At 36.5% G+C, this 27,946-nt stretch overlaps 1 protein-coding gene across 3 annotated transcripts in view; it reads left to right on the top strand.

The window, feature by feature from the left end:
- Positions 1-27,946, top strand: part of RNGTT (RNA guanylyltransferase and 5'-phosphatase) — a 193,850-nt gene that overhangs the window by 20,212 nt on the left and 145,692 nt on the right. For all 3 annotated transcript variants that reach the window (XM_064508770.1, XM_064508769.1, XM_064508768.1), the window contains 3 exons: positions 60-309; positions 7,448-7,557; positions 8,345-8,446. In XM_064508770.1, the coding sequence (XP_064364840.1) occupies positions 60-309; positions 7,448-7,557; positions 8,345-8,446 (462 nt within the window). The remainder of the gene's footprint in view (positions 1-59; positions 310-7,447; positions 7,558-8,344; positions 8,447-27,946) is intronic.

Below are 27,946 nucleotides of genomic sequence, written 5' to 3'. Positions count from 1 at the left end.
CATAATATGAGTAAAACAGAAAATAAGCATCCAGAGTAATTACCAATTTTTTTTGACAGTGTTGAGGCAGCTGTGGCTACTTTTGCTCAGGCTAGACCACCAGGTATTTATAAAGGTGACTATCTGAAGGAATTATTTCGTCGTTATGGAGATGAAGATGATGCACCATCACCACCTGAGCTACCAGAATGGTGCTTTGATGAAGATGAAGAGGAGGATGATGATAATGGTAAAACAGGAGGCCAAGAATCAGAACCTGGGTCATCAAGCTCTTCCTATGGCAAAAGGAGAAAAGAACGCCTGAAACTGGTAATTTTGATTGAAACTTAAAATACTAATTGCAAAACTGAATTTCATAAACTCGTAGTCACCCGTTACTACATAACACATGCTGTATAAATGCCAGTGCACTTGCACGTGAGGAACTGGTAGTATTGTTTCTAAGCATGCAGAACAGGTAGATTAAGTGCAAAGTTTCTTATATGAACCTTAAACTTCAGTGTTCAATACTTCAGCTGTTCTAGTTTTAACAATGACTTAAAATTTTTCTGATATAACTTTTTTTTAAGCTTGAATTGAGATGATAAAGCACTTCTTAAATTTACACTATATCTTTAGAGGTAAAATATTTTGGTGAACACACAAATTGTTTTCACTTATTTATTTATGTATTTTTAGCCATGTGGATGAAATTCAGAGTAGTCTTAAATTCAGTGCTCATTTCAATAAATATTCTTGCTTTTGAAAATTTTTAGAGGGTTGAGAACTTAATTAGGAAATAGTAATATGTAAAAACCCCAAGACAGTTTTGAGCAAATAACTTTGCTCAAAGTTATTTAAATTATATAAAGATAAGTGATCAGCCATAGTCTTTAAGTTATTGTGATAATAATGCAAATTTATTGCAAAATAATGATTAAGTTACTATAGCTGCTTTTTCTATGTTGTGGAACTAATACTCAAATAGGAAGAATGTACTTGTATTGTCCTGAAGACTGATGGCTCAGTTCTCCAAACTCATCATTTTTGTATCTGTAAATAAAGTAGGGGAGAATATTGCTAAGTGCAAAAATATGTTCAGTTCTTTTTGCATAATTCTGAATTATTTTACTTGTGTGCTGAGGTGTGTTGTTTGCAAACACTTGGAAATCCTCGCATGACATATGCTGCAAAAACGCGCTTGTTGTTACTGCAGCTGTTTGTTACAGTTTACAGATGGAGTACGGAAGAAATTAGCCTGAAAAGAGTACAGAATCTGATTCAAAGAAGCAAGATGTACTCTGAAAACTTTTAAATAGTTCATCAGCTGGAATAAAAGATTGTCTACAACTGTAAATATCCATAAATAGTCAAAATATTTTCAGGGAAATGGCCGTTACATCCATTAGCCTTGCAGTAAAACATTGATATTTTAAAATTTTTTCTGCAGTTGCGAGACTGATTTTTGACTTGCCTTTTGATGCATTAGCAAATGAGGTGTGAAGGTGGGGTCCAGTGATGGCCTCCTTTCCTCAAGCATAGAACAAATCTGATCTGTCTAACAGGAATCATGATACAGGCTTCCCAGGCTTTTTCTTACCTGCCAATGTAGTCCTTTGAAAGCTGGAAGCTAAATTATACGAATAAGCATATTAATAACCAAAACATAATTAAGAGTAAGAGAATTTACGAAAGATTCATCTAGTTAATATGCATATTCGTATAATTTGGTTTTACAGCTCTGGAGGAATGTTCTTTGGCACGAAGAGGAAGGACGGGGCGAATTCTTTACCATGATTCTTGGCTGACAGATTGGACTGCTTCTGTAACTGAGTAGCGATGGATACAGTCTATTTGTGATTCCTTGTAAATATGCGACCCACAAGGAGAACGATTATCAGGTAAATACCTCTTACTTAGATATTCTCTTATTTTACTCCTTGTCTAAAGGGCTAAATTGTCAGAATTGCAATTGATTTTTATTTTTTGCAGCCGATGTTTTCAGCATTCTAATTTGATGACTCCTCTAACCACCTGGAGTTGTCATGCAGTGTTAAAGTAGAACTGACTGAAACACATTTGTCTGATGATACTGATATTCTGGAACCTTTTCCCTTGGACCCAAATCTTTGCAGGGAGGGAGGTTTGGAAGGTTTTAGGCTAGAGGAAAAGACACTTCCCTGGCATCTCATTAGGGTAATCAATAGACAGGAGCAACTGCCCAAATAGCCTATGAAGTGAAGTTAACGTGTGCTCTGTTTCAGAAATTCTGTCTTGAACATGAGAAACTTTTCTGCAGAATCTTTCATTAAAACTTCTGTATTTTCATGGCAAGAAGTCTTGACAACCTCTCTTTTTGCAGTATACAAACTGTTGGGACAGTTAGAACATAATGCCATTCTAGTTTCTTTCATCATTCCCTGAATGTGCTTGACAGGTTACAGGAAGTCTACTCTAGTCTCTGATGCTGTGGAAGAAATCCAAACATTTTTTGACTTGTGCACACCAAAAATGATTGTAGCATTGCAGCAACATTATTAGCTGATGCTTGGAATCTCATTTCATCAAAAAAAAAAAAAAATCTCAGTATTTTGTAAATAGGATAAACAGTTACAGTTCTGAGCCAGAACTTTCAAACTTTTCATGGGTCAGCCAGATCTACTGTTTAGTAAGGAGTGCCATCTGTTATATTCCCATGTAAATTGCATATTTCACAGGAAATATAGGGTGTAATATGTAGTGTTTCTGAAATGAATGGTTATATCTCAGTCTGGAAGAGGTTGTTACTGTTAATGGTTTCACAGTTGTGAGGGCAAGTGTCCTGTGGTCATCTGTAAGACCAGGGAAACCATTAACTGTTGTAGTTGACATAATCAGCAAAGATAATATTTACTGTTTATTGAAGTACATTGATTCTAAATATTAGTGACTCTGTTTTCCTCTATATCTAACCTACTTCTTCTTGCTGAAGTTTAACCCTTATACTTACTCTTCTGCCTGTGGACATGTCTTGATGGATATGGAAAAAAGATTATTCTCTTATTTTGCAGTAGCATTTTATATACTTGAAAACTGCTGTCTTGTTTCCTTCCAGCCTTCTGTCTTTCATGTTAAATATTAATTTGTTCACTTTTTCCTATATTCTCTATTTCTAGGCTTCTAACTATTCTTGTCATTTTTGTATTCTGTCTTGTTGACCTATGTTTTTTGAGATTATGGTGCCCCTAATTGAACATAAGCCTCTGATTAGGGCCATCCCAGTGCTAATAGAGAGGAACTATATTCCACATGTCTTAAAGCTATATTTCTGTTTATATATCTCAATATAATTGCCTTTTACAAGACAGAATGACACTAATTCAGCTTCTGGTCTGTTGCTGCCTTTGTTTCTTTTTCTCCAGTTGTCAACCCTTGCGTATTTGTACAATTGCTTACTCTTTATTAAGTGTAGAACTTTGCATTTGTTTGTAATGAATTGCACCCTATTTTTTCCAGCTCAGTCATAAAATTAAAGATAGCATTGAATTCCAAAGCTACCACCACAGTCTATATTCCTGTTCTTAAATTCACATTTCACAAAACTAAGAATATTCCATTACCCAAGTTAGGGAAAAGGAATTAATTCTGTTACATCTAAAACAGACCCTGCAGAGCCTCCTCACTATCTTCTTCCAGTTTGTTAGTGAAACACTGATAAACCCTCTGAACCTGGTTTGGAAATGGGCTGCTCTCCTGTTTTGTAGAAGTTTCATCTAGCCCATGTTTTCTGAGTTCACCTATGAGAATGTTGTGCAAGGCAAGATCAAAAGCCAGTATCCAAAAGATGTGATATTTTCTGCTTCTCGCCATGCTCTGAAGCCTGTTTCACCACAGAAGACAATTGATTAGCTGAACATAGTTTGTTCTTGAGTGAAAATGAGTGTGAATTTGTTGTATCCTTTTTTGCTTGTATGTAGTCAGAAGCAGGTTTTGTGATTTGTTCCTCTATTTCTAGGAGTTAAATATAAGCTGGTCAGTTTAACTCCCTGGCTCTCCCTTCCTCCCTTTTAGAAGTTACGCATTCTTTCTCTTTCTGATACTTTTTTGAACTGTTTCTTCCCTCTGGAGGGCTCTCATTGAATATATTTGCACTCAGGCAGTTCTCTGAGGAGATGAAGATGGCTCTCCCCGACCCAGGCCCGGTGGGAGCCAGCAGGGTCTGGGACATGCAGGGTTGGGGCTATTCCCACTGCTGCATGGAGGTAGCCGAGTGCCAAGTGGCTCTTGACAGAACTGGAGCAAACTTTGATACTGTCTGAAAGTACAGTTTTGCTGAGCTGGCTTTGGGGAGTGCGCCTTGTTTTCATAGTGCTGTGCCTTAGCTGGTGAATATACTTGAGGCTTTGCAGGAAGAAAGGTCAGGCCTCTTCTGGTCCGTCTGCATCTATGGCATTTTCTAATCCTCATATTGGATCAAGTCTCTGGATAACTGAGTTGGTTATAGTCTCAGCCTGCTGTAGTCAACTGAAATGTTCTGTCTCTGCTGTCTTAATAGTGCACAACCTCTTCTTCACCCTGGGTCCTCAGCACTTTGCTCTCCCCTGCCCCAGTCCTCTATGTCTTTCACATTGACAGTGCTGCACAGAGGGGTTCCCAGGCTGCTTAGTCAGGGGAATGGAGAAGTCTTTGTGAGAAGATAAAAGGAACTGGGCTTGTTTGCCCAATTATAAGCTGTACTTATTTCCTTAATTCTTTCAAAATTTCACCCCTCTTCAACCTCAGAACACAATAATGTATATATATGTATATGTAATTATGTACATCAAGCACATGGTGTCTTGGCAGCAGAACCTGTTGTGTCTGGTCAGGTGTTTAAAATCAAGAAACAATTAAAAGCTTTTTACAATAAACAAAACCAAAAAAAATACACCAGCTGGTAAGCAAAGTAACTGGAACCAAATTAGGTTGTTTTTTTTTTTTTTTTAAACATTCTAAGAAGCTAACACTTTTGTGATTTTGAATAAGTCACTAACTTTTTTTTCCTTTCTCACCATATGGAGAATTCTCTAAACTGCACAAAATTATATTGAGTGTGAAAGCAGCATGCAGCTGATTCCAGTTTGTTGGGAAACTTGATTGTACTGTGCACTCCGATATCAGTGGCTCCAAAACCAGTTGTGAATTTGCATAACTGTCTTAATCAGAAGAGATGCTCTCAAATGGCAGGCACAGGTTTCATGTTTTTTTGGGGGGGAATCTTTCCTGTTGCCTGCCTTTTGCTTTAATCTTAGTCCTGAGGGTGAGCACACTGTGGCATTATTTTCAGCAGCGTCGCAACCATCTTCCTTTATTCCGTGGTGCGCTTAACCAGTGCTTGAAAATTCACCATGTGTAGCTGTCTGCCTCCTTCCCGCTGGTGTCCACGTTTAAAAAAAAAAAAAAAAAAAAAAAAAAAAAGGGGGGGGGGGGGCTTGCCAAAAGTCTGTGGAGCTTAAGGTAACTAAGGTCACAAAATAGCTTAATGCTTGAGGCTGTCCTGTTCTTACAGTGTGATTCTGTGATGCAACTGGGGCAAGCGTAAGTAATTCCAGGCTGCTAGTGGAAAGTATGGTGCAGCTTGCCTTGCCCACCTTGTGTGCCTTCTGCTTCCCCTGGGCTGGTGCTGGTGCTGACTCATGCCAAGATGAGCTAGTTTAGGATACTCAGTTGGCAGAAAATTATTAACTTATGTTGTCATTTTTTGCCAGCTTCGTTCCTAAACTGGCTTGAGAGTACAGCAGATGAGTGCCACAGTGTATGGAAGGGGAGGGGAGCAAGAAGGCTCATTTCATCAGTAGTGCAGTTAGATTTTTCTAAGGCAAGTTTCAAGCATTTTACAGAACAGGCAGGAAATATTTCTATCTTCATTTACAGGATTCATGGCTAAGTAAATATAATTTCATGCTTTGATCTTCTCAATCTGCAATGAGAATTTATTTGAAATGTTGAAATAAGTCTGGTAGGTTTGGGGTCCTCTGTAGAAGTCTTTAATTATGGAACTTTCTGGTTCTTTCGGGTTTTATTGTGTTCTGTTGTGCAGAAGTTGTTTTCATTTCATTCACCATCAAACATTTTCTGGAATACATGCGTTATTTTAGTTTGAGTTTTGTTTTTAGAGTTCTTTTATCGATCACTCCTTAGGCTTTTCTATGGCATTCAGAATAACTTCTCCACTACAGCAACCTGGTTTAGACTGAGAATGAAATTATGCCAGCACATTCTTACACAAATAATTTTGTTAGAAATCAGCTTTTTGTGTTCTCAACTCCTTTTGTTAAGGAGTTTGTGCTAGATCAGCTAAGACTCCTGGAATGTGGTGCTGTGCAAAATGGGGGAAGCCATATTCATTGTCATGAGTATATTCAATCTTTCTAATTTTTTTCCTTTCAGTTTAAGTTTGTTTTGAGACTTAAAATGTGCTAGATCACCTAAGAGGAGGTAAAATCGAAGTATTTAAACTTCTTGTATTGGAATTACCATCTAAGTGTGATAAAACTAACATATTCCGTTGAAACCATGCTTCTCAAAGAGGTTTAGAGGATTTAATTTTTTCATCTGCCGAGATTACTGTTACGAAAGTAGTGTCCATAGATGTTTCCCAGTGACTTTAATTCATTCGTTACCAACTTAAATTTGTCTCATATGCTATATCTCTACTGTTGGTGGTAAGCTTTTATTTTCTATGAATCAGGGAAAGTGTTGGACTGTTGGTCTAAAAATACTCTTTATGTATTTGTAGTCATATTAAAAAAATATTATTTAATATTTCACAGAATTCAGTTTTGTGCTTGTCTTCCAGTTTGCTTGTTTTGAGGCCATACTTTTTGATATAACTAAAAAATGGCATCACAAAAATGTGAGAGTTTTATACCCTTTAATGTACAGTGATTTGCTCCTGTCTTACAATACTGTTTAAGTTCAGATTCACATCCACATATACATGCCTTACATTACATTTTTATTATATAATTTTTTGTATACTAAGGATTTTAATTTGATCTCTAATGCGCAAAACTGATGCTGTAGTTTGACATGGGAACTTCACTGAGAATATTAGCTAGATAGTGCCTATCCATTACCATTTACCTCTCTTCCCAGCCCCCCAATAACTCATTTCACTGGCTAGGTTCATAATATGGCTCACAAATAAATTTGCCATAATATGGCAAAACTGAGATGATGGTATCTTGGTATTTGGAGAAGAAGTAGTGTTGAGGAAGACTGGAAGAAATCTTTAAGCTAGTACTGCTAGTGATGGTCACGTATTGTAAAAGAGCCTAAATCTTGAATTGACATGTCAACGTTGTGTTCTAAAATGCAGAACAAAAAATCTCTATCTCAAGGAGTTTTTTGACTTTAACTTTTAGCATAGAGGTTCACAGCTGTTTTCTGCTCTGCTTTTATGAAGACTTCAATACTAATTTTTTTTTAATACTCTTTTTTTATTTAGGGTGCAATTTTCTTGGAAGGAGTAACAGTTAGATGTGTGACCCAGGTGACAACGCAACCAAAGTTAGGAGGGATACAGCAAAAATGTCAGCAGTTCTGTGGATGGGAAGGGTATGAGAAGAATATTTAGAATTTGTTAATTTATACTGTCTAGAAGTTCATGTTACGTTTCTGATTTTGCAGGTGGATTGTTACAAAAAACAAAAGAGCAGCCTCAGAAATGCTCAGTAGTGAAACAGATGAAGATCATACGTGCTCCTATGTAATAGAATGATCAACTGTTGAAATTAAGAAACAGGATTCTAAAATTGCTTCTACACTGAGATTAACAAAATATTTTCGTGTGAATAGTTGCTATGCAAATTCCAAGTGTAGTCTAGTCCAGTTATTTGTGTAAAATTTAGCGTTTGTCCAAGCAATAGACTTTTTCATACAACTGCAATTACACTTCAGTCTTGAGGTATAGTATTCACTTTTAGTTCTTTAACATAGTTAAAGCCAACTTGAAATTGTGTCCGGTGTTAATGGAAACACTGTTTTTAATGTTTCACACTGTAAACTTCTTTTTTAAAACGGAAGACTCAGGGAGTTGCTCATAGTTTTTCCTAACTTGCTGTTGCTTATAGTTCAGTTTTGAGTTCAAATCTCTCTTCCCCTAAAGATACAACTTTGAAGTTCTACGTAATTCAGTTTCTGTCATGAACAAATAACTATGTTCTTATCAAAAAGCATGTGGATTCTCCTGCAAAATACCTTATTGGGGAAGATGTTCTAATTGAAAGTTAACCTTGCAGCAAGTCTAGTACAAAGTGTGACTTCTCTAGGTCTGATGTAAAAAATGCATTGCCTTCTGTGGCTACCCTTTGTAGAACATAAATAAACATGGTTCTTCTTTTAGGTCCGGATTCCCTGGAGCACAGCCTGTTTCCATGGACAAGCAAAATATTAAATTTTTAGAGCAGAAGCCATACAAAGTTAGCTGGAAAGCAGATGGCACTCGGTAAGTTTATTTTAAATGGAAAAAGAAAAAAGCCTGGCAAATAGGGTAGACGGTCTGTATTTTCTCAGGAAAGCAAATTTGGTTGTACGATGGACAAAGCATAGTCTAACAACAAAACTGACTTCAAAGGTGAATTTTTTGTTGTTGTTGCTGTCTGGGTACCCAACATTTACTGAAGTTTGTGGTCCAGTTTCTTTTTAGCAGCTGTTCTGTAGATTGACTGTTCAATGTATGTACTCTTCTTCTCCATGGCCCTTGCCTATCTGTCAGGCAAGACTCACTAGGTCTTAAAATAATCCAAGGTAACAGTAAGCATTTGTTAAGCTGAAGAATTTGTCATATAAAAACTAAATTAAAACTCCTAGTTGATTCTTCAGAGGCCAACTAATACTAAAAATTTCTTAAGTTTCTTTTATTCATACCGTGGTCCTTTGTTCAAATTTGTATGTCTGGTTGGTTAGAGAGCTGATAGTTTCGTGTTCGCAGGCCAGTTCTTATACTTTCTTTGCAGAGGTGATGTTTTCTTGTAACAGACTACAACCTGATCAGATTGATGTGCTGAAATTACTCAGTGATATTAAATCTGGTTTGAAACACATCCTTGTATTTAACTTCTGTGGTTTTCCTCATGTTAGCATTTCAAAATAGAAGAAACTTCATATATTACCAAAATACAGAATAGCAAGAAACTTCTTTCTCTGATTGTAACTGATTATGTATCTGTCTCAACAGGATGGAATTCACTGACCTAAACATTTGCATCTGGTATCATTTTTAGGTGTCATAGGATGCTCTGCCTTGTATCCAACTGCTAGTACAGAATAGTGCAGGTTTCACGCAGGCTCTGTGTCATATTTGCCCCATCCTGAGAGCATCTGAGCTATTCTGTGGTACTCAGATGGTACTAGGTGCCTGTATTTGGGCAGCTAGTCCCACCCAATCATGACTGATTACTGTAAGAAAAATTGTAATAGGATTCTAGGCACCAGTTCATTTGACATATTTGCCAGTTTGTATTTTGCAAAACAGAAATATTTTGCTTTTAAGAGACTCTGAGGCATTGCATACAAAAATCATAAAATTATGGAAATGCCTGTTGGAAGGAACTTCTGGTAGTCATTTAATCTGACTTTCTGCATGAAGCAGGACTATTGCCAACACTGTACAAGGTTAACTGTGACGTTTAGTCAAGTCTTGAAAACTTCCAGTGACAAGGATTGCACAGCCTCTGGGTAATCTGTTCAGTGTTGCACCACCCACCCAGGAAGGAAGTCAAACACCTCCCTCTGCACCCCGGTATCCAAAGTGAACCTTTCCAGGAACAGTTTGTAGCTATAGCCTTTTGCATCATTTGGCACTACTGAGAAGAGTATGGGCTCTGTCTTTAATTGCCCTTCGGAAACCTGTAGACTGGCATTAGATCACTGCTTAGCATCCTCTTGCCTCTCCTTGCAGGTCTTGTCCTCTAGGCTCCTGACCATCTTTGTAGCTTTACACTGAAGCTTCTTCAATTTCTTTACACCCTTCTAGGACCAGGGTCTCAAGAATGGATGTAGGACTCTGGGGTAGCTAACCAGTGCTGAGTAGGAGGAGTTAATAAGTACTCTGATCTGCTGGCCATGTTCCTCTAATGTAGCCCTGTATACAGAGGCTCTTGTTCAGTGACAGGAGCACATTGTTGGCTTATATTTAGTTTGGTGTCCACTGTACCTAAGCAGCCGTATTGAAAAGGGCTGGAAGTCAGCTGGCTACACTTGCAAAAATAATAAAATTATTTCTCAATATACAAGTCAAAGAATTACTTCCACAGTATGAGTGATGGAAGTAAAATACCAGCAACAGAGTGCTAATAAACAAGGAATTCCTGCTTTTACTACTTTGTAACTTCTACAACTGCAGTTGCCTTTTTGCAATTTTAGTGTTTCAGCACTTACTTGAGCGTTAACAAGACCTTATGATATTGATCAAAATCACTGAACAGCTTTATGAGAATTATGATGTATTATGTACTGTGTTAACTGTTCATTTATTGAATGTTGTTGCTAGCATAGGTCAATCAATACTTGTAAATGTTTTCGCAAATGTATTCAGTATTAGCTAACTCCTACCATGACGAGGCATCACCTTCCCTATATTGGTTGGAACCAGAGCCTCCTAAACGATGAAAGCAATTTAGCCTATTAAGACCACTGCATCCTGCTTGAGGCATCCTCCAGGACAGGGACTCAAGGTGACTAGTTTGTGAGACTCTCATTTGAACATCTTCTACCATGTTGCCTTTCTTTGCTTTCAGTCTTGTAGGGAAAAAGTCCTGTCACACAGGTTGTCCGTCTGCCACCCTCGCCCCCAGACTCCCCCCCCCCCCCCAAAAAAAAAATCCTTGGGTGAGGGATAGAACATATTTGCTATTCCAGTGTGTTGTTACAGTAAATCACATTCAAAAAACCCCAGGTGTTAGATACTCCATTGTCCTTGTACTCTTACAGAGAGATACTGTGACTCTTCCTATAAACAATTCTTCCGCAAATAAAATTCCAAAATTGTACTTATTTTCATAGGACATGTAATCTGAATATTTTTAGTAGGTTAAAACGTTTTTGAAATGACGACCGTTCTCTCGAGGTTTTGGAACTGTCGTAAGTAGGGATTGAAACGTCTATCTCTCTTCAGTGTTTCTGGTTTCAAAACTAAAATAAAGAGGCCCAGATATTCATGGAAATGGCCTTAACCTATGCTACTCATAGCATTCAGATGACAATTTTCCTTTTGACTGTGGGCATTACCATGAAGTAATTGATAATGGCGTTTCTTGCATCATATAATAGTGTTTCAACAGCAGGAAGAATTTAAATAATGTGGTATTTTTCATTCATTTCAATAGTTTGATTTTTATTTCTAAAATATGTTGTTCTCATATGATAATATTAAAGCGATTGTAATCTGTACTGAGTGGAATAACTTCATTTGCTCTAAGTGAATAAAAATTAAATACTATATCTTTTTAGTCTGCTTTGACTTCATCAGAAAAAGTGTGATAATTAACGTGCATGTGGTAAGAAGAGGACTGTTACACTCATTTCTGCTTAGTGTTTTAGACTAGCGCACAGGCTCAAGTTGGAAAGTATCAGTTATATGGACGAGATGTATGCTTTCAGAAAAAGGAGGAGATACTTGTGTTTTCAGACAGGTAAAGTTCAACTACTGTTTTTGTGTATTGACATAGGTAAAAACTGGTTTTAGCACCGTGTAATGGAAAGCGTACACTCTTTCATATCCTGAGACAAAGTTTTGATACTAAACCAACAAATAGTGTAGGTTGTCTTCTAGAGTTTTCCTGAATTCTTGTGCTCTCTGTATTTCAGTGATTTATTTGCTTGGGCAGAGCATGATGTGAAAGTGTAAAGTAAGCTCCCACTCTGTATTGCATCCAAGCATTAAGAGCTGCCTGGGAATATTGGGCTTATTAACATTGGCTAACTGTATGCACAGCCACAAAAGAAATGTGATGCAGGTGTTCGCAGAAAGCCAGGTTACAGAAATAGGCTGTTGGGAGATCTGGGCTTATTCTCAGAGTAGTACAGGTGCATTCAGATGCTGCTGAGCCTAAACACACAAATCCAGCCAACTTAAATTGACTGCGCAGGGGCGCAGGTGGGAGTCTTTGCACTCATTATGCAGTTAATCCACATTCCAGGTACACTACTCATTAAGTTTACTCATGAAACTATGAAAATATGTTTACGAAGTATTAATGTTCTGTGTAGTTCACATATCGGTAATCCTTGTCTTTTCTTACATATCTCTCCTTAAGGAAGCCTTTGTTTTAGAGACTGATTTACACCAGTACTTTTGTATATATTAAAGGTATTAGCTTATGAAAAAGCTTTAGAAAAATCTAAGTGTACTGCTTCATAGAAATAGCAGAAAATAATTTTATGTTTTTAAAACAGTTTATCTATAGAAAGCCATTTGGTATTAAAGGAAAAAAAAGCTTCATCTGCAATGCCTCTTGTGTGCATTTTTTTTATTGTGCTCAAAACCCTGAGTCCTTAGCTAATGTAATTTGATATGATTTAGAACAAATACTAAGAGGCTATAAAAAGCATAATTAGTGCTATGCTATAGGATTGTAAGCTATTTTCTTTCCCATTTCCTTTTGTGTTCTTGTTTTCAGTATGGGAAGTATTTCTCTGTCATATATTTTGTTATTCATTTGGAAAATTGAAGTTTTATGGAATATTCTTATTTTCTTATTCAAGCATACAGGATGCACACATTGGAAATAGTGAAATAATTGTATATACAATAGTAGTGCACCTGAAAGAGTGCCTTTTGTGAAAGAAATTAAAATGGGCATGTAATTTTGTATAGTAATTCTAAGTATTTTGGACACTATATCCTGTGTTTTTAAAATTCTAGACTGCTGCCTAAACAGAATGGATCTTGAAGAGTAAAATTGAGGGAACTGAATAGTTTTGTTGAATTTTCTCAATACAGATCATAAGGCAACCTAAAGCTGAGTGTGGAGATGCTCAGACTGCTAGATATATTCAGAGAGGAGAGTGCTACAGAGATCCAGTATTAATGAAACTGAGCTGAAGGAATGTTGTAAAAGAAAGATTACAGATGAAAACTTCAGCTGCCATTTGGACATTTAGACAGTGTGTCATGATAGCTATCCTAGTCAACAATGAAAGATGACTGAGGCAATTTTTACACTGGACATAATTCCAGAAACTCTCAAGAGATCTAGGCTCCATTTGCAATTAAACAGATTTTCATTAATTATTCTGAATGCTTGTGTTGACAGGCATGATTTTCCTGAATTTAATATTAGGCCATACTAAGTTAGTGGAGATCTGTTTACTAATCCACTGCTATTCTGAAGCTGTCCTGTTAAGTGTGTTTTAGGTATAACAGTCTGAGGCTTGCCTATTACAAAATTATTTGGCTTGCAGGCTTTATTCTTTCTCCTTTAAAGACTACTGCTGTTTCATCAACCTGATTGAACTGTTAGAGAAGACTCACATAGACTCTTACAGAGTCTATATAGTCCCTTATATTGACTTACAGAAAAGTAGATATTTGACTAAAAACCTTATCTCATACTTTCTCACTTAAATAAAACGTTCTCATTCTGGTGAAGAAAAATAGTTATTCAGCTTAGCCAAACTTCTTATATTCCGCTGTTGTTAAATATTTGCATTTTATTCCTGCAGCAGTAGCTTTCTCAAGAGGTTGTATGGTTTAAGCCATTTTTATAGGTTGTCCTAAACCAACATATAATGTCAGTAATTTCACTGAGGACATTTTTTCTTTTTCCAAAGGCATCTATTTTTCCTATTGATTTCAGCTGGAGCTGAATTTTTACCCTTTTGGTTTTAAGAGCTGTGTTTTACAGAGGCACAGCAGTGCACGTTTCTCGCTTTCTTAGTATGGCTTTATTTTTCTTCTCCTGATTAAAAAAATATATATATTTTCGTAAAAGCGCTATTTAATATTTTTCATTGACTAAAATGTGTAGTTGATTAGTTAGAATTACTGGCAAATAGTCTATAAAGTATTTTTGGGAATTTTAGTTGGAGTAGCATCATACGCGTTTATGTAAATGTATGGGGTCTAAGTCTGATTTGGGTAGAAACTCATCTTCCTCCCTTCTCATGGAGGTCCGAGTTCAAAAACTTCTGGCTTATCCTTTCCTAGTCTGTACTTATTCCCAGTGTGTGTGTCTGCACTGATGGTTTTGCTTGTTCCTTGCCTTATTCCTGAGCCCTTGTTCCACAAGCATCGCCACTGCACACCACCTTGTTCTCTCTCCAGACTTCCTTCTGGAGCAAACCAATGTCTTTGCTCCAAAAGGAAACTTGGGTACATTTGTCTGGATAGTTTGGTCCAATTTTTAGCGTAAGCAAACAGTATGGATAAATACTTGTCTCTTCCTGCCTGAGGTAGTCCTTCAGTTTGGTCTTGTGCTCTCAAACACTCCTAAATGCTCTTACGCTGTATGCCTTAGTATGTAATATATACCCATAGCACATGCTATTAGAACAGTGCTCTGGCAGTACAGCGCTCTCATCATTTTATACCCTTCTAAACTGAAAAATGACAGCAAGTATTTCAGGACTATCATGTCTCCATGGGTGTCAAGAAGCATATGAGAAAGCCGTGGTGTGTAGCGTGATAGGTACTGAGGGCTGTTGAGATCTGATCTCATTTTCTCCTCTTTCTTTGCAGAGGGACTGTGACAGAGCAAGCCGTGTGCTACACGCAGTGCTCCACGGAGCACTAGCACAATGCGGCATGGAAAAGGCATCCACAGTTAGTCTTGAACTGAGTCCCACCCTAACACACCCCAACAGCTACAGGCATGGGAGGTAACTAAACTCCCATTGTAGTCAGTGCCTTGTACAGAGTGTTTCAGTTAGGTTTGCAGTAGATACTTTGTGACTGGTCTGCTGGATCACTCAAGGTCTCATTTTCTGGGTTGACTAGATCTCATGAGCTATAATAGTAACTTACCAAGCTTATGTATAAACATGCATATGCGTTCAACTCAGATATAGACAAAATAACTTTGAATTAAGAAAGCTTTGTGGTTCACTTATTGTTGTGTCCGTTTGGAAAAGTATTTTGTTTATGCCAATTATTTGCACATATGTAAATATTATCTGTAAGCCATTCAGTTCTGAGGAAAAAAACCACTTATTAATTATATAAAAAAAAATTCTCTGCAACTATTTTGCTTGGATGGTGTGAACTCTATACTGTATATTTATTGGAATAGTTGTTAAACCTCTGATGTCTTTAAAGTATTTTAATGCTAATCTATTCATGAGGCACAGAAATTCAAAGGGCAAATTGAAAAAATTGCCCTACTAAAATGATGCCTTTTGGCTTTGTTAATACAAGTATATGCTGTATGTTAGCAGTAGCTACAATCTGTGTATGGCTTTAGAAACGTATCAATTTATGTAAGGCTAGGTTTCAGAAATATCAGTCGCTTATCAGGATCAGATAATTGTTACAGTATGTTCCAGGCATACTGCATGACTGTTACCAACTTTGTACTGTAAAGTGATTAGCCCAGGTGGTTAGCGGCTTGCATGTATCCCTTGATACATATCTCATTAATAATGTTTGTAGCAGATGTTTGTTCTAATGAGTGGAGCTGAATGTTCAGACAGGAATAGTGTAGGTAAGGTAATGAGACGCTAATTTTGAGAAGAAAAAAAAAGAAAGAAAGAAAGACGATTACCACAAAAAATAATAAAAATCTTTAAAATATCTGCAGAGTAATTCAAAATAGTACAATCAAACAGGACATGTATTTTAAAATGTTAAAATGTGACCTGAACAAGAGGCAAGCTCTTAATAGCTTTAATAATTTTTCTACATTTGTATGAGTACCTCTTGTTTTTCACATCTGTACACATGCAATTTTAACTTAAAAAAAAAAGTCCTTATATTATAGCTGTTCAATTATGGTAAGGCAGCTATTTAAAAAAATGAAGAACAGGTAGTGCTTGCCAAAGGCTATTGTATTTGAAAAATGTTCATATGAATTTGATGGCTTACAAAGATCTAAATACAAATAAGTAGATACAGAGTGTAAAGCACCTCTTTGAGAATTGCTGTTAATTATCTAAAATCCCCTTGTACCAAAATATTTACAAATATCTGACAATTTTTACATGATTAGCACACTCCATTATGGAAAAGAGTTTGTTGCCTAATCAATTTTCATTTTGTTAGTACAGTAGTACAAAATAAAAACAGCAAAACTGCACTTAACTGTGTGATAAAAATGATGGTCAAAGTTTTTGGATTGTGTTTATTAAATAAATATGATTAATCCTATGCATGTAAGTTACTAAAATTATTAAACCTGTGATAGTTTCCCAGGTGTCACAAGTTTTAGTTTTTTGTAGAAATTGAAGAAAATTCCTATTTTTATGAAGAACTTTTGTCACTGGAAGTTACAGGCTCTCCAGAAACATATTTGTGCAATTACTTGAAGGATGTCTACTTGTTATATTTTATGATAACTTTTCATGTATATTGTTAAAAGGTGACAAACACAGAGCTTAAAGATTTTCGATGAATTTGAATGGCACAATATGTACTTTTTCCTGTCCTATGACCCTGTAGATGATGAGTTGGAGTTTACATGCATAATTGAGAAATTGCAGACCCTTACTATGGAAAGGATCCAAAGGTCTTTTGTGAGGACAGTAACTTGTTAAAATACATGATCATTGCTAAAGAACAACTCTACAAGAAAAGGAGAAAACTGAAAAAGAGGTTTGCTCTTCTAGGAATCAGAAGGTAAAAGAAGGTAATGTAAAATAAAGTGGCAAGGAAGAAAAAAGGTGGTCAGTCTGTAAACGATTAAAAAAGAGAGTGAAGTGGGTTCATGAAAAACTGTCATCACTGAGAGAGAGGGGAAGGTTAGAGAAAGTTGGCATAAAGCTAGAACAAAGAAGGATAGAGAATATTGGAGAGTAGTACTAATGAAAGCAGATCTAGAGAACAGAAAGATTGTCTCCTGGGAGCAAAGGTATTACTATGGAGTTAAGCTTGAAGGAGACTCTGGGAATAAGAAAGAAGCCATAGATTAATCTTCAGATTGGTAAAAATGACTGGATTCTTGTGGACATGGAATTTTATGCCAGGGAGTAGAAAATGTCTGAAGTGGAGGCTTACAAAATTGTTAGTGGATTCTTCCCTGTTTTGGAGGAGGAGGACAAAGATGTAGGGCTTTGAGATTTGACAGATGGCTTTGATCATCAAGATCAAACAAGAAGGTTTAGGGCCATTTGTGAGTGAAAAATGTGTATCAGCACAGAGCTCTTCTCAGGTATGGATTTCACCTTTCTGGGGCCTCCTTTATGACCCTAGGTGGATAATAGTGAATTGTGTATTGCATTTTGGGTGTCTTGTTATGTAGTCATGCTCAGGGTTATACATGTCACCTGTGTTGGTGTCAGGAAGGAAAGTTTGCTCCATAATGATATGACAGGGTGAAGACCCCACACTAGACTCATCCGGGCACTTTTAACCTTTAAACACCCCTGCCCTGCCCTGCCCTGCCCTGCCCTGCCCTTCGTCCTTCTCCCCCCCCCCCCCCCCCCCCCACTGCCATCTTAAAAAATACACTTTAAATATTTACCAACTTTTTGAACTATTGGTTGGTAATGCTGAGTATCTCTTACTCTGTTGGGGTATGTTGTTATGGTCTGAAATTTTAAAGGACAAATGTTCAGGGGTTTGGGTTTGAACATGTATTGAACAGACTTTTCAGAAACAAATGCTTTTATTATGGGAGTGACAGGTTTTGTGAACAACTGGACTTTAACTCAAGTGGTTGGATTCCAAGCTAAACAAGCTGTATTCAAAGCACATGCTTATATAACTGAGCGATGTGCAAAGCCTCAGTTGCTGAGTGCTAATTATACACTTTGTTCATGTGTGTGTAGGACAGTTGCTGTTCAAACGCTGGTTATTATTTTCACTGCATATCTCAAAGTAGTAGTTGCAAGGGTTTTTCTGTTATTCCTATGAAACTGTATCAAAATAGGAAGGCATTTAAAGCGAAGACGTGAGACAGAAACCTTAGCTTTTAAAAGGGTAAAGTAAGTGTTGCAATTTCCTTATTCCTAAATCTGCACCACTTTGTTGTATCCTACAATTTTAGATCTTCAGTTGTTTATGTGGCATAGTCCCTAGTGTGGTCCTTGCTTTTAACTATTGGGTGGTGTTGTTCAAGAGGAAACAAACTTGCACGTTTTTAAACTAGTTCTGTAGTTCTGCTTCCACAGTTGGAGGAACCTTGGTCTAGGATGAGTCAGGAATTCACGAAAGATTTATTTTGCTGAGTTTATTTTGAAGAATATATTTAATATGGAGGTAGCATCTGTTCTGTCTGGAAAAATGAAGTTGTGGAGTTTATTGAAATAAAGCTTTTTTATCCCTCCAATCTAGTGTAAAAGTCTCAAATAACTTTTATAGGCTATGATACTAATCAGTTGTGGAGCACCTGCAGTTTAGCTCTGAAGTGTGAGATGATGATATAATATTAAGCTTCTGCTAAAGTATATAAGGGCCACATATGTCAGTTCTAAAGTTGAGAATAGTTTAGCTTTTTGCTGAATTCTAGATTAAAAAGTGAGGCTTTTTCTTTTTCTTTCAAAACTTGCACCTACTTGATTTATGCTTTTTGAGAAGAGAAAACTGTGTAAACTGCCTTTTCTAGTGATTGCTGAAAAGAACAGTTCATAGATGTTGCAGCACTCTAAAATAATTTTTCATTTTCTGAAAAAGCATATACCCGATTCATGGTTTTATGTAGTGTATTTAGGTAGGCGGGGAAGAGGAGATGGGAGGAGGAAGCAGGCAAGATGTATTTTGGGAGTAGGAAGATGCTTTTTTTTTTTTTTTTTTTTTTTTTTTTTTGGTACCTGAGGTATGCGAGTTTTTGCTCACTCTGCATCTTAAGAGTTATCCCTTATGTGCATTGGGCAATAACCTTATGATTACAAGATTTGTTTGAGATCAGCCTGTTTCCTGGAGTGGTAGTAACCAGGAGTATTGCATCCTTACTTGAGGTTTTTATTTAAGAGTAAAAACAAAAAACAAAAAACAAAACTTTGATAATTTGAGGTAAGATTAGGGGCACTTTCAGCATATTAAGTTTGTGTCCCCTGTCTCAAGGTAAAGAATCTCCAGCACAAGGTTGCCTTCATCATCCCCACCTGATAGGTCATGTCCTTTTCTGCTCTCCTGTGTGTTCTATGGGGAATGAGAGCAGACTTAGACTTTCTGGTGGTCTTGCAGCACAACAGGATTTGTCAGTTTTTTGTTTTTTGGGTTTTTTTTTTTGTTTTTTTTTTTGGTAGTCAGACCCATGGGAGTAACCGGATCACTCATTAGTTTTGTTTGTTGACTATATTAATTATGAACCAGGAAAAGTCTGTCTTAATTGAAAGACCTTAGGTCAAATGAGGCAGCACAGTGTGTCATAAGGTGAGAGACTGATGTCTGTAACTACTGTATATAATTAATGTTGGTCCTAAGAAGTTCCCATAAGGAAGTATTGGGCTTTAAAATAGAGATGTGTATTACAGGCTGGCATATTAGTTTCATGGCTCTTGTGCTAGATGATGCGTCTGAAATTGTTTTGATACCTGCATTTGGAGTAGGCTGGTGTTTTTATTTATTTACTTATTACGAAGGCACATCTGTATTGTTTTGCTTCTTTTCTATCCTCTGACATCTGTCTTTTAAGTCTTTGAATTAATGTAGAGAAATGAATAAGTAGGTATGACAAGATATATCATCCCCAATTTGGATTCAAATGAGCTTGAATGGCCAAAGAAGGTGTGTTCTTACTCTAGATGGTTTGTGGCTTTTCCTTCATATGTGCCTACGACAGAGTCAAGGCTATAGGGTGGTAACAACGAAATGAAATGATAGAAGAAAATTGTTGGTTTGGTGTCACTTTCCTTGGTGGTTAAGGAGTACTGTTGGTATGACAGCATACCATAGAAGAGGATGTGTTTTTGTATTTGTGAAATACCAGACTTGATGCTTCATAATTCTGAAGGGTAACTTAAGCCTTTTGAAAAGTATTACTTAAGTAATTATTCGTATAAAATTGTTTGAATATTTGGACAGATTGTCTGCTAAGCAAGCTCTTTTGATTATGTATAAAGATTTAATGTATTAAAATGCTGATTGAGTAGTTTGTGTTATGAATACTAATCTTAGAGTATTCAGCTGCAGTCCTAAAATGTTCTAATTAGATCAAGATAAATGGTGTGCCTACGTGTGTACCTGATGTTCAAGCTATGTGCATCAATGATTACTTTTTTTCCCCCCTTTTCCTTCCTCACAGACCATTTTTGAGAGTGGAACACTGTCCAGTGCTGCTGGTTCTCTTGGGGGGCACTATGGGCACGTTCATGAAGTGTAACTTATTAAGCTTATTCAGAGAAGAATGAAAATCTGTCTGTAAAGTAGAACTACATAAATATTTACGGCAGCACTTTTCACTTGCAGCTGCTCTTCCAACCTGTGAGGACAAGTGGCAGTTGTACTGTTCTGTGGCTTGTGCCATATATGCAGACTGAATAGATCTAGCATACTTTCTGTCATTATCAGTTCAAAGTTAAGGGTGCCTGCTTTTTCAATGTTGTGATACTCCTTTTCTTGACTGTTACTTTATGGACCTTTGTGAGACACTTCATGATTCTCTTGTTTGGGTAAGGAAGTACTTGTTGTCTGAAGCTAAATTCATTTGTGTATTCATTTCACCTCTGCATAGCACCTACTTTGCATTTTTGAGCCCTTTGCTTCAGGCATGAATTTCCCTCTGAATCTACAAGGTATTTTCAGACTAAAATTTGTGGAGGAGGCACGTAGTTAAACAAAGTTCAAGAAAGCTTAAAGCTGAATTATTTGCAATAAATATTACGCTTTATTTTTGGTAAGAAAATCCAGTAGTTCATTCCAGCTTGAGATACCAGATTAATGGAACATATGATTAGCTTTTCAAAGCAGTAATCAGAACATTTACCTTGAATAAGAATTGAGAGGGTAATTTTAGAAGACTTAAGGAAACTTTTTTTGGGCAGTTGTTTGCTGATAGTGTTCCTCCTTGGAATATAGAAATCTACTTTAATACGTAGCTGGCTACTTAGCATCATTAAAATTTGGGTAACATGAAGCAAATCTATTACATGATTTGTGTACTATCAGATTTTTTTTATCTGGATCACATCTTGTCTAGTTAGTTAACTACTCTTCCTTTCTTTTGAACATCAGATACTTTTTAATGAACTCTAAGATCTCTCCAACATATATTAGTTATAGATAAATGTACTGTTTGTTGTAGGTCGAATCATACATAACAAGATGGCTTTAATTTTAACCCGTAAGGTTTAATATCCTTTAAGAAAGAAACAAAAAACCTGCAGCACTCTAACTTAATTAAAACCCTGGATGGCTGTCAAGAAACTGGATACTCTGCAACTGGATAGTCTTTTTGAACCTTGCTAAATTCTTGTTTTTTACCAACTCTGTTGCAGAATTGCACAGTCTGATGATACATTATATAGAAAATGTAGTTGTACATTGGTTTTGAATTTGCCATCTGTTAATTTAATCAAATGCATCTTTAGTCTTGATTTATAAAACAAGAAAAACAAAACTTTGAACTAAGTCTAAATTATGATACTTTATTGAGAGAAACGGTGCCAGTTTCTACACTAGCTGTGCATGAGTTTTTTCATGCTCCATAGCATTACCGTTATCTCTCATTCAAAACTTGGTTTCCCTATTGATGTGGGGTGCACATAGTATCCCGGGTGAGGGTATGCCAGTAAGTTGTATAGTGATGCTATATTGTTTTGGTATTTATGCACCACCCTGTTAGTTATGTGACCTAATGACTGACTTGTTTGCCTCTTTGTTTTTTTTTTTTTTTTTCTTTTCTGACTGAGCTGCACTTAAGTGCTCTCACTGACCTCTGTAAAGTAGCTGCTGTATCTGCCTTCTCAGCCAGCAGAGTTAAGTTAGAACATTGTAAGGGGTGTGTGTGTGGTCTTACATACCTCTTCCTGCCTGAGCTTTGGTATTTTTTTGGATATTGGAACTTACTTTGTTCATTATTGCAGCTTGGGGTGTTCTGAAGATTTCTGTAGTATATGTTGTCATCTGCAGATTCACTGCTTTGCTTTTTGTGGCTTTTTTGGGTTGTGATAGTCACAAAAAAATTTTTGGACCTTGAGCTGTCAAGAGAAGCAAATGAAAAGGAAACCCCGTCAGAGTTGGTGAAAGGACAGGGGCGGTAGGCAAGAATAAGAAAAAGGGTATGATGTTGAGTGGCACAACACTGTAGGGGACTGATCAATATTAAAGATGATGAGGACTGATCACCTTCATGAGCTGTGAGATGTCCTTTATCCTATAGTGGTAACTTATACAAGGTGTATATATGCAGGGAATACCACCTTAAAGAGTTTTGTAGAAAGGAAGTTCTAACATTAAATATGCAGATGGAACTGATGAATGATACAATATTGAAATTAAGCATAGCCCTTTCATCGTGATATAGGATGCAATCAACAAGAAGAGAAAATGAATTTTTTCTATACTGGTATAAAGCCAGGGTGGCAAGTTGGAGTCGTTTGAACAAGTGATTCAGAATGTGAATCATTCTGGAATATGTTTCATGAACTTAGGCATTGGGATAGCAGATATAGTAGGATAACTTTTTTTGACTGGAGCACAAGCATTGAAAAGCATTCATTGTTTAGGAAAGAGACAAAACTTGAAGGATAACATTTTCTTGGTAACTGAAGGTTAGAAAAATGTCATGGAATTTGGGTTTTTTAAAAAAAATCACTGTAGGATTGTTAAGATAAACGTCTGACTTCAGTTAGATTCAGTTACTGCGGAATCCGACTTCATTAGAATTGTCATGTGCATGCTTCAATAATGCGAGTTGTGTGTCTTGATTTCCATGGATGTAATAGGAATTTAGCCAACCCAGTCAGTGAAGCCTAGGGAGCTGTTCATTTCTCCCTAAAATAGACATCTTACAATTAGAAAACTTAATCAGAAGCTGAATTCCACTCTCTCTTTCCAGGGATTGATTGGAGGAGAAATTGATTGATTGGACTGACAAATCCAGGTGCTTCTGGAAATAATAGCAGATACATTTATTTATCAAACAGTGGCCTAGCAACATGGTACTTTAATATTGAGGAAAACAAACAAAAAATCAAATCTTGCCTGTAGATGATGTTTGGTTCATTGATGAAAGGTTCTGCTTTAAATTTAAAGCATTTTGATTGTAACGTGAGATAAAAATGGATCAATAATGCAGGTTTCCCATTTCAAAAATGGCAGATTTGGATAAATTAAGGGAACCAGCTGATGGAGTTAGGAACTGAGGAACACAAAAGTTTCAGTGTAGAAGAGTAATTAAATTTCTTTTGAGTTCTAACAGTTTGTAATTTGTATACCTGTAAAGTGGAAATAATTTGTTTTCTGGCAAAGGAATAGTGATAGATTTTATGCATCTAGACTTCAGCAAAATTTTGATGTTCTTTAGGTTATTATAGAGACTAAAGCTAATGAAGATTACTACTAGAATTGTAAGGTAAATAGAGAATGGACTGAAAGAAAATATAAACTTATGGCTTTGGAAGAAAGTGTTTAGAAAGCCGTAATGGAAGTCTCTGAATGCTAGATGATCGGACCGGTTGTCTGACCAACCAGTTAGGTGGTTGTTAAGAATTTTGAAACAGAAAACAAGTATGTTCTGATGAGCAAAGTAAGAAGACAAGTCACTACAAGGACTGGAAGACATTGAAGAGTGAAATAATAAAATTGGAAGGGAATGTACTTGTAGAAAATGCAAAGTCATGAATAAGAAATACTGGTGCTGGAGGCTGTTTGTTGGAAATGACTGCCAGTCAGAATCTGGTTAATTTTTAGGTCAAAATAGCGGAGGGAGTGTTGATGGCAGAATTTGACCTAGAAGCAAGTGAGAGAAATATAAAGTGTTGGTGTTCTCAGAGCGGGCTAAATTCCAAGGGCTTGTGGTTTTTTTTGTTTTTTTGTTTTTTTGGGTTTTTTTCAGAATTTGGATGACCCAGTCAAATATGTAATTCTACAAGTGTTTACATGCAACTGTATTTTATGCCATTTGATGTGTTATTTGCGTGTACAATTGAAAATGTGATTATAATTTTGAAAATGGTATTTGTGACATAGCTGTTGGTAGGCTATTAAAAATATATTGTTTGCATTACTAATCTCCACATAATTTTCCATGTTAGTGTCCCTATATCCAGGTTTTGTTATCCTTCAGAAGACAGAGTATGAAGTGGTGACCATTGCCAGCAGCAGTTAATGTAAGAGAAGAAGGCAAGCTGAGCCTTTACCATTTATCAGGACTTTAGGGTGTATTGCTCCATCTGCCACAGGCCAACTTCACACTCATCTAATCTAAACTGTTACTCTAGACCCAGCACAGTCTGGATTCAGGCCAGGACGTGGAACTGAAAGTGCTTTAGTGACACTGATAGATGCTCTGTAGTGTCAGTGGATAGAGGGCAGTGAGTGATTAATTTTCTTTCTCCTGGGCCTTTCCACAGCATTTGATGCTTCTGGCCAGAAGCTGATGATGTCTTGCCTGAAAGGAGTGGTAGGGTCCAAAGTGAAGTGGTAGAGTGACTTGAATCCGGCCTGGGGGATGGATCTAAGGTGTGGCAACATGTTTATGATTTTGAAGTGTTGCAAGTTATTAAAGGAAATTAAGAAGTTAAAACTGATATCTACAACAAGATTTCACTGTTGCCTCTCTGTCAGCAAATGTATTAGTGATACTAATTGCTGTTCTGAAATGGGTAATGCTTATTCGTAGAGAATGGCAGAGCTTTCACAAAACTGAATTCCAGCCTGTGTAGTGATCACCCATGGGAATGAAGAACTATAAGGTATTTTGCTCTGAGAGTTAATGATGGAAATCCTTATGTTTTGCTGTCTTTTAATGTGATGATACAGACACTAGTGTATTAAAAAGAGCAACAAAAATGATAGCCTGTTCAAATAGTAATAATCTTCTTTCATATATCCTGTCTAATGAAATAATGTGGGACAAAGAAAGCTCCTGAATTTTTAAGCCTCCTTTAAAAACTATTTCCAATCCAAACACTATTTATAGATTTCGGAAATTTCTTTTTGTATTGAACTTAAACTCAGAAGATGAGTTCTCAAAGTTTGAGGAAGCTGTGCTATACTGTTTTTATTATACCTAAGGTTGTAAAACCATATAAAAAGTACATAATAAACAGATGTAATGTTTTAGTAGAGTAGCTGCTAGGATTGTGAATGAGGGAAGTAAGTTAAACAAGTAAAGCACATCATAAGATGAAGTCAGTGGCAAAACTTCTGTGAACTTGTAGGAGGCCACTTTCACCATAAATGTTTCTGGCAGTTGCTATGCAGACTGTTAGCCACTGTGCTGAGGAGCATTTTCAAAGTCAGCTTTATCAGTGCTCGTAAGCTGGGAAGGAGGAATGAGGCAGCATGCTCTAGGGGATGCAGGACTGCATTTGGAGTCTGGGAGACATGACTCTGTTGCTGGCTTGCTGAATGACTTTAGATTGAGGGAGACATAAATAATTTGCCTGATTTTGCTTTCAATATTATTTCTTTGAAATTCTCTTTAAAATTTAATGATGAAAAATACTAAACATTCATAGAAAGGAGAAACTTGAGCTTTTGATTTGTCATTTTCACTATAGCTTGAGTCAGCCTTGGAATTGTTAAAAAAAAAAAAAACCAAACAACAAAGAAAACAAACCAAACAAACCAACTCCCCCCCCGCAACCCTAAAAATGAAAATTTAATAAAATTCTAACATGTTTGTTTTGTGCCTGAGTGGTATGCACTGTGTGAACAACTACAGGATATCTTAGGAAGGAAGCAAACTTGGGCCTCCGAACCAGTTACCTTGGACATGCTAAAAATAATTGACTTCTGAGGAGACTGAAACTTTTCAAAATGATGTTTGGTTGCTGAAATTTTGAAAAGTTTCAAGATGAAAGTTGTTAATACTCTGGCAAATGATTTAGAGATCTGTTTGTCTAATGCCAAGAACTGTAAATTTTTCTTAATGAAACTTTCATCCTATTTCCTAAATTATCTTATTAATACTAATGTCCAGTTAGAATTAGTAATAAACCTTGCCTCAGGACCAGAAGTGAAGGAAAAGTAGCTTCTCATGGAGCTGTAGGTTACACCATTTCTATAATTACAGGTATTTTATCTGCTTGTGAGATTAATCTGTGTGGACAGTGTAACCCTTTCTTTTTTAAGTCCTCATCAGAACTTTTGCTGTGGTGAGTATCCGGTGGTCTGTAATGGCTTGACTGGCAGTTTGGAGAGCTGCTGTTTGTCGTTCAAGGACGGTTCTCCAGCTTTATGTATAGTTAACATAGATGAATGTGAGGTTTTGTTATTACTCTTTTATTGCCGCTCCAGTCCTGCTGTTTTTTTCACTTGTCTGGTTTTAAATTCAGATTGTGCTGCCTGATACAGGGACCATGTCATCTTGTGTACTTACAGGGAATCTAGTACAATGGGGCCTAGTTACTAATTGGAGCTTTTGGGTGCTTGCACAATAGAGATAATTAGTAATAAAAAAAAATGTACAGCTGTAATAGCATGTATGGTTCACAATATGCAGTACAAAGCATGACAGTTAAGCTCCTATATGCTGTTTTCATTCCTACTGAATTTATATGAGAAATTGCCTCTCTTCTTTTGTGTATGTGGTGTTGTCCACAGAAGCTCACTCCATAGTCTGGTGTAAGTGCTTATGCTGCTAATATCTTAATTAACTTATTCAAATATATGCTGTCAGCGCATGTCCAGATAATACTCAGAAATTTACTGATCAGCAGTTTACAAGATTTCTCTGAGAAAGTCTAAAATTTGGTCTGGAGAAAACTTGAAGCCTGACGTCAAGCATGTGAACTTCTGTTTTTGACTAAAAAAAAAAATCTGATAAATTGATAAATTCAGTTTAACCAAAATCTTGACATGTTTGCATAGCTTTTATGGTTCTTGTGCATTTTCAATTATCACCTGCTTATGGAACACTTCTGAGAGTTGTTTGTCCATCCTTGACCAAATTTATTCTATTTTATGTTGGTAATAATTCATATTCTGACAAACTGTGTTGCTTGGATCACTTTCAGACTTTTTATACAAAGAATGGGTATTTTATTTGACTTGAGTTAGTTTATCCATGCTTTTCTTAAATCCTGCTTTTTATAATCACAGTGAAACTAAACTTTGTGGTCTGGATATTTTAAAAACTAACTTTTAATATTAAAGAAACAAAACTTTTTAGACAGCCTTTTAAATTTCTTGTAACTTTTAACAGGGCTAATGAAATATCTACCTTTGTCTTGATTGTTGAATAAAGAAATTTTCTATTGGCCAAATTACTTATGGGTGAGGTAGAATAAAGAAATTTTCTATTGGCCAAATTACTTATGGGTGAGGTAGATATAAAGAAGCAGGTAACTCTAGCTGATTTGCTGAGAAATATTCCCATATTTGACATCTGTGAGCTTATTTTATGGATTGCATTATGTCTTTTCCAGCTGCTATACTCTAACAAAAATGATCACAGTGGTTGTGGCACTCTAAAGGAACCAAGAAAACTCGTGGCATGCATTGGTTCAGATGACTGGAAAGTGAAATATAACTATGGATGAGTACATGGAGAAAGAGGCATAACTTATATGCTATGAAATAAGAACTTGAGGTGACTGAGTCCCTGTCCCAAAATTTTTCAGCCTTAATAAGGATGCTTCAGTGTATTGAATGCATGTGTGGACTAAATAAATAAATATTTTTGGTTAAAAAAAAAAAATCTGGTCTTGAGCATGCTAAATATCTATCATACATCTTGAAGAG

This window comes from Dromaius novaehollandiae, chromosome 3, assembly GCF_036370855.1.
Source record: "Dromaius novaehollandiae isolate bDroNov1 chromosome 3, bDroNov1.hap1, whole genome shotgun sequence".
NCBI lineage: Eukaryota > Metazoa > Chordata > Aves > Casuariiformes > Dromaiidae > Dromaius > Dromaius novaehollandiae.
This window is presented reverse-complemented; position numbering and strand designations above follow the sequence as displayed.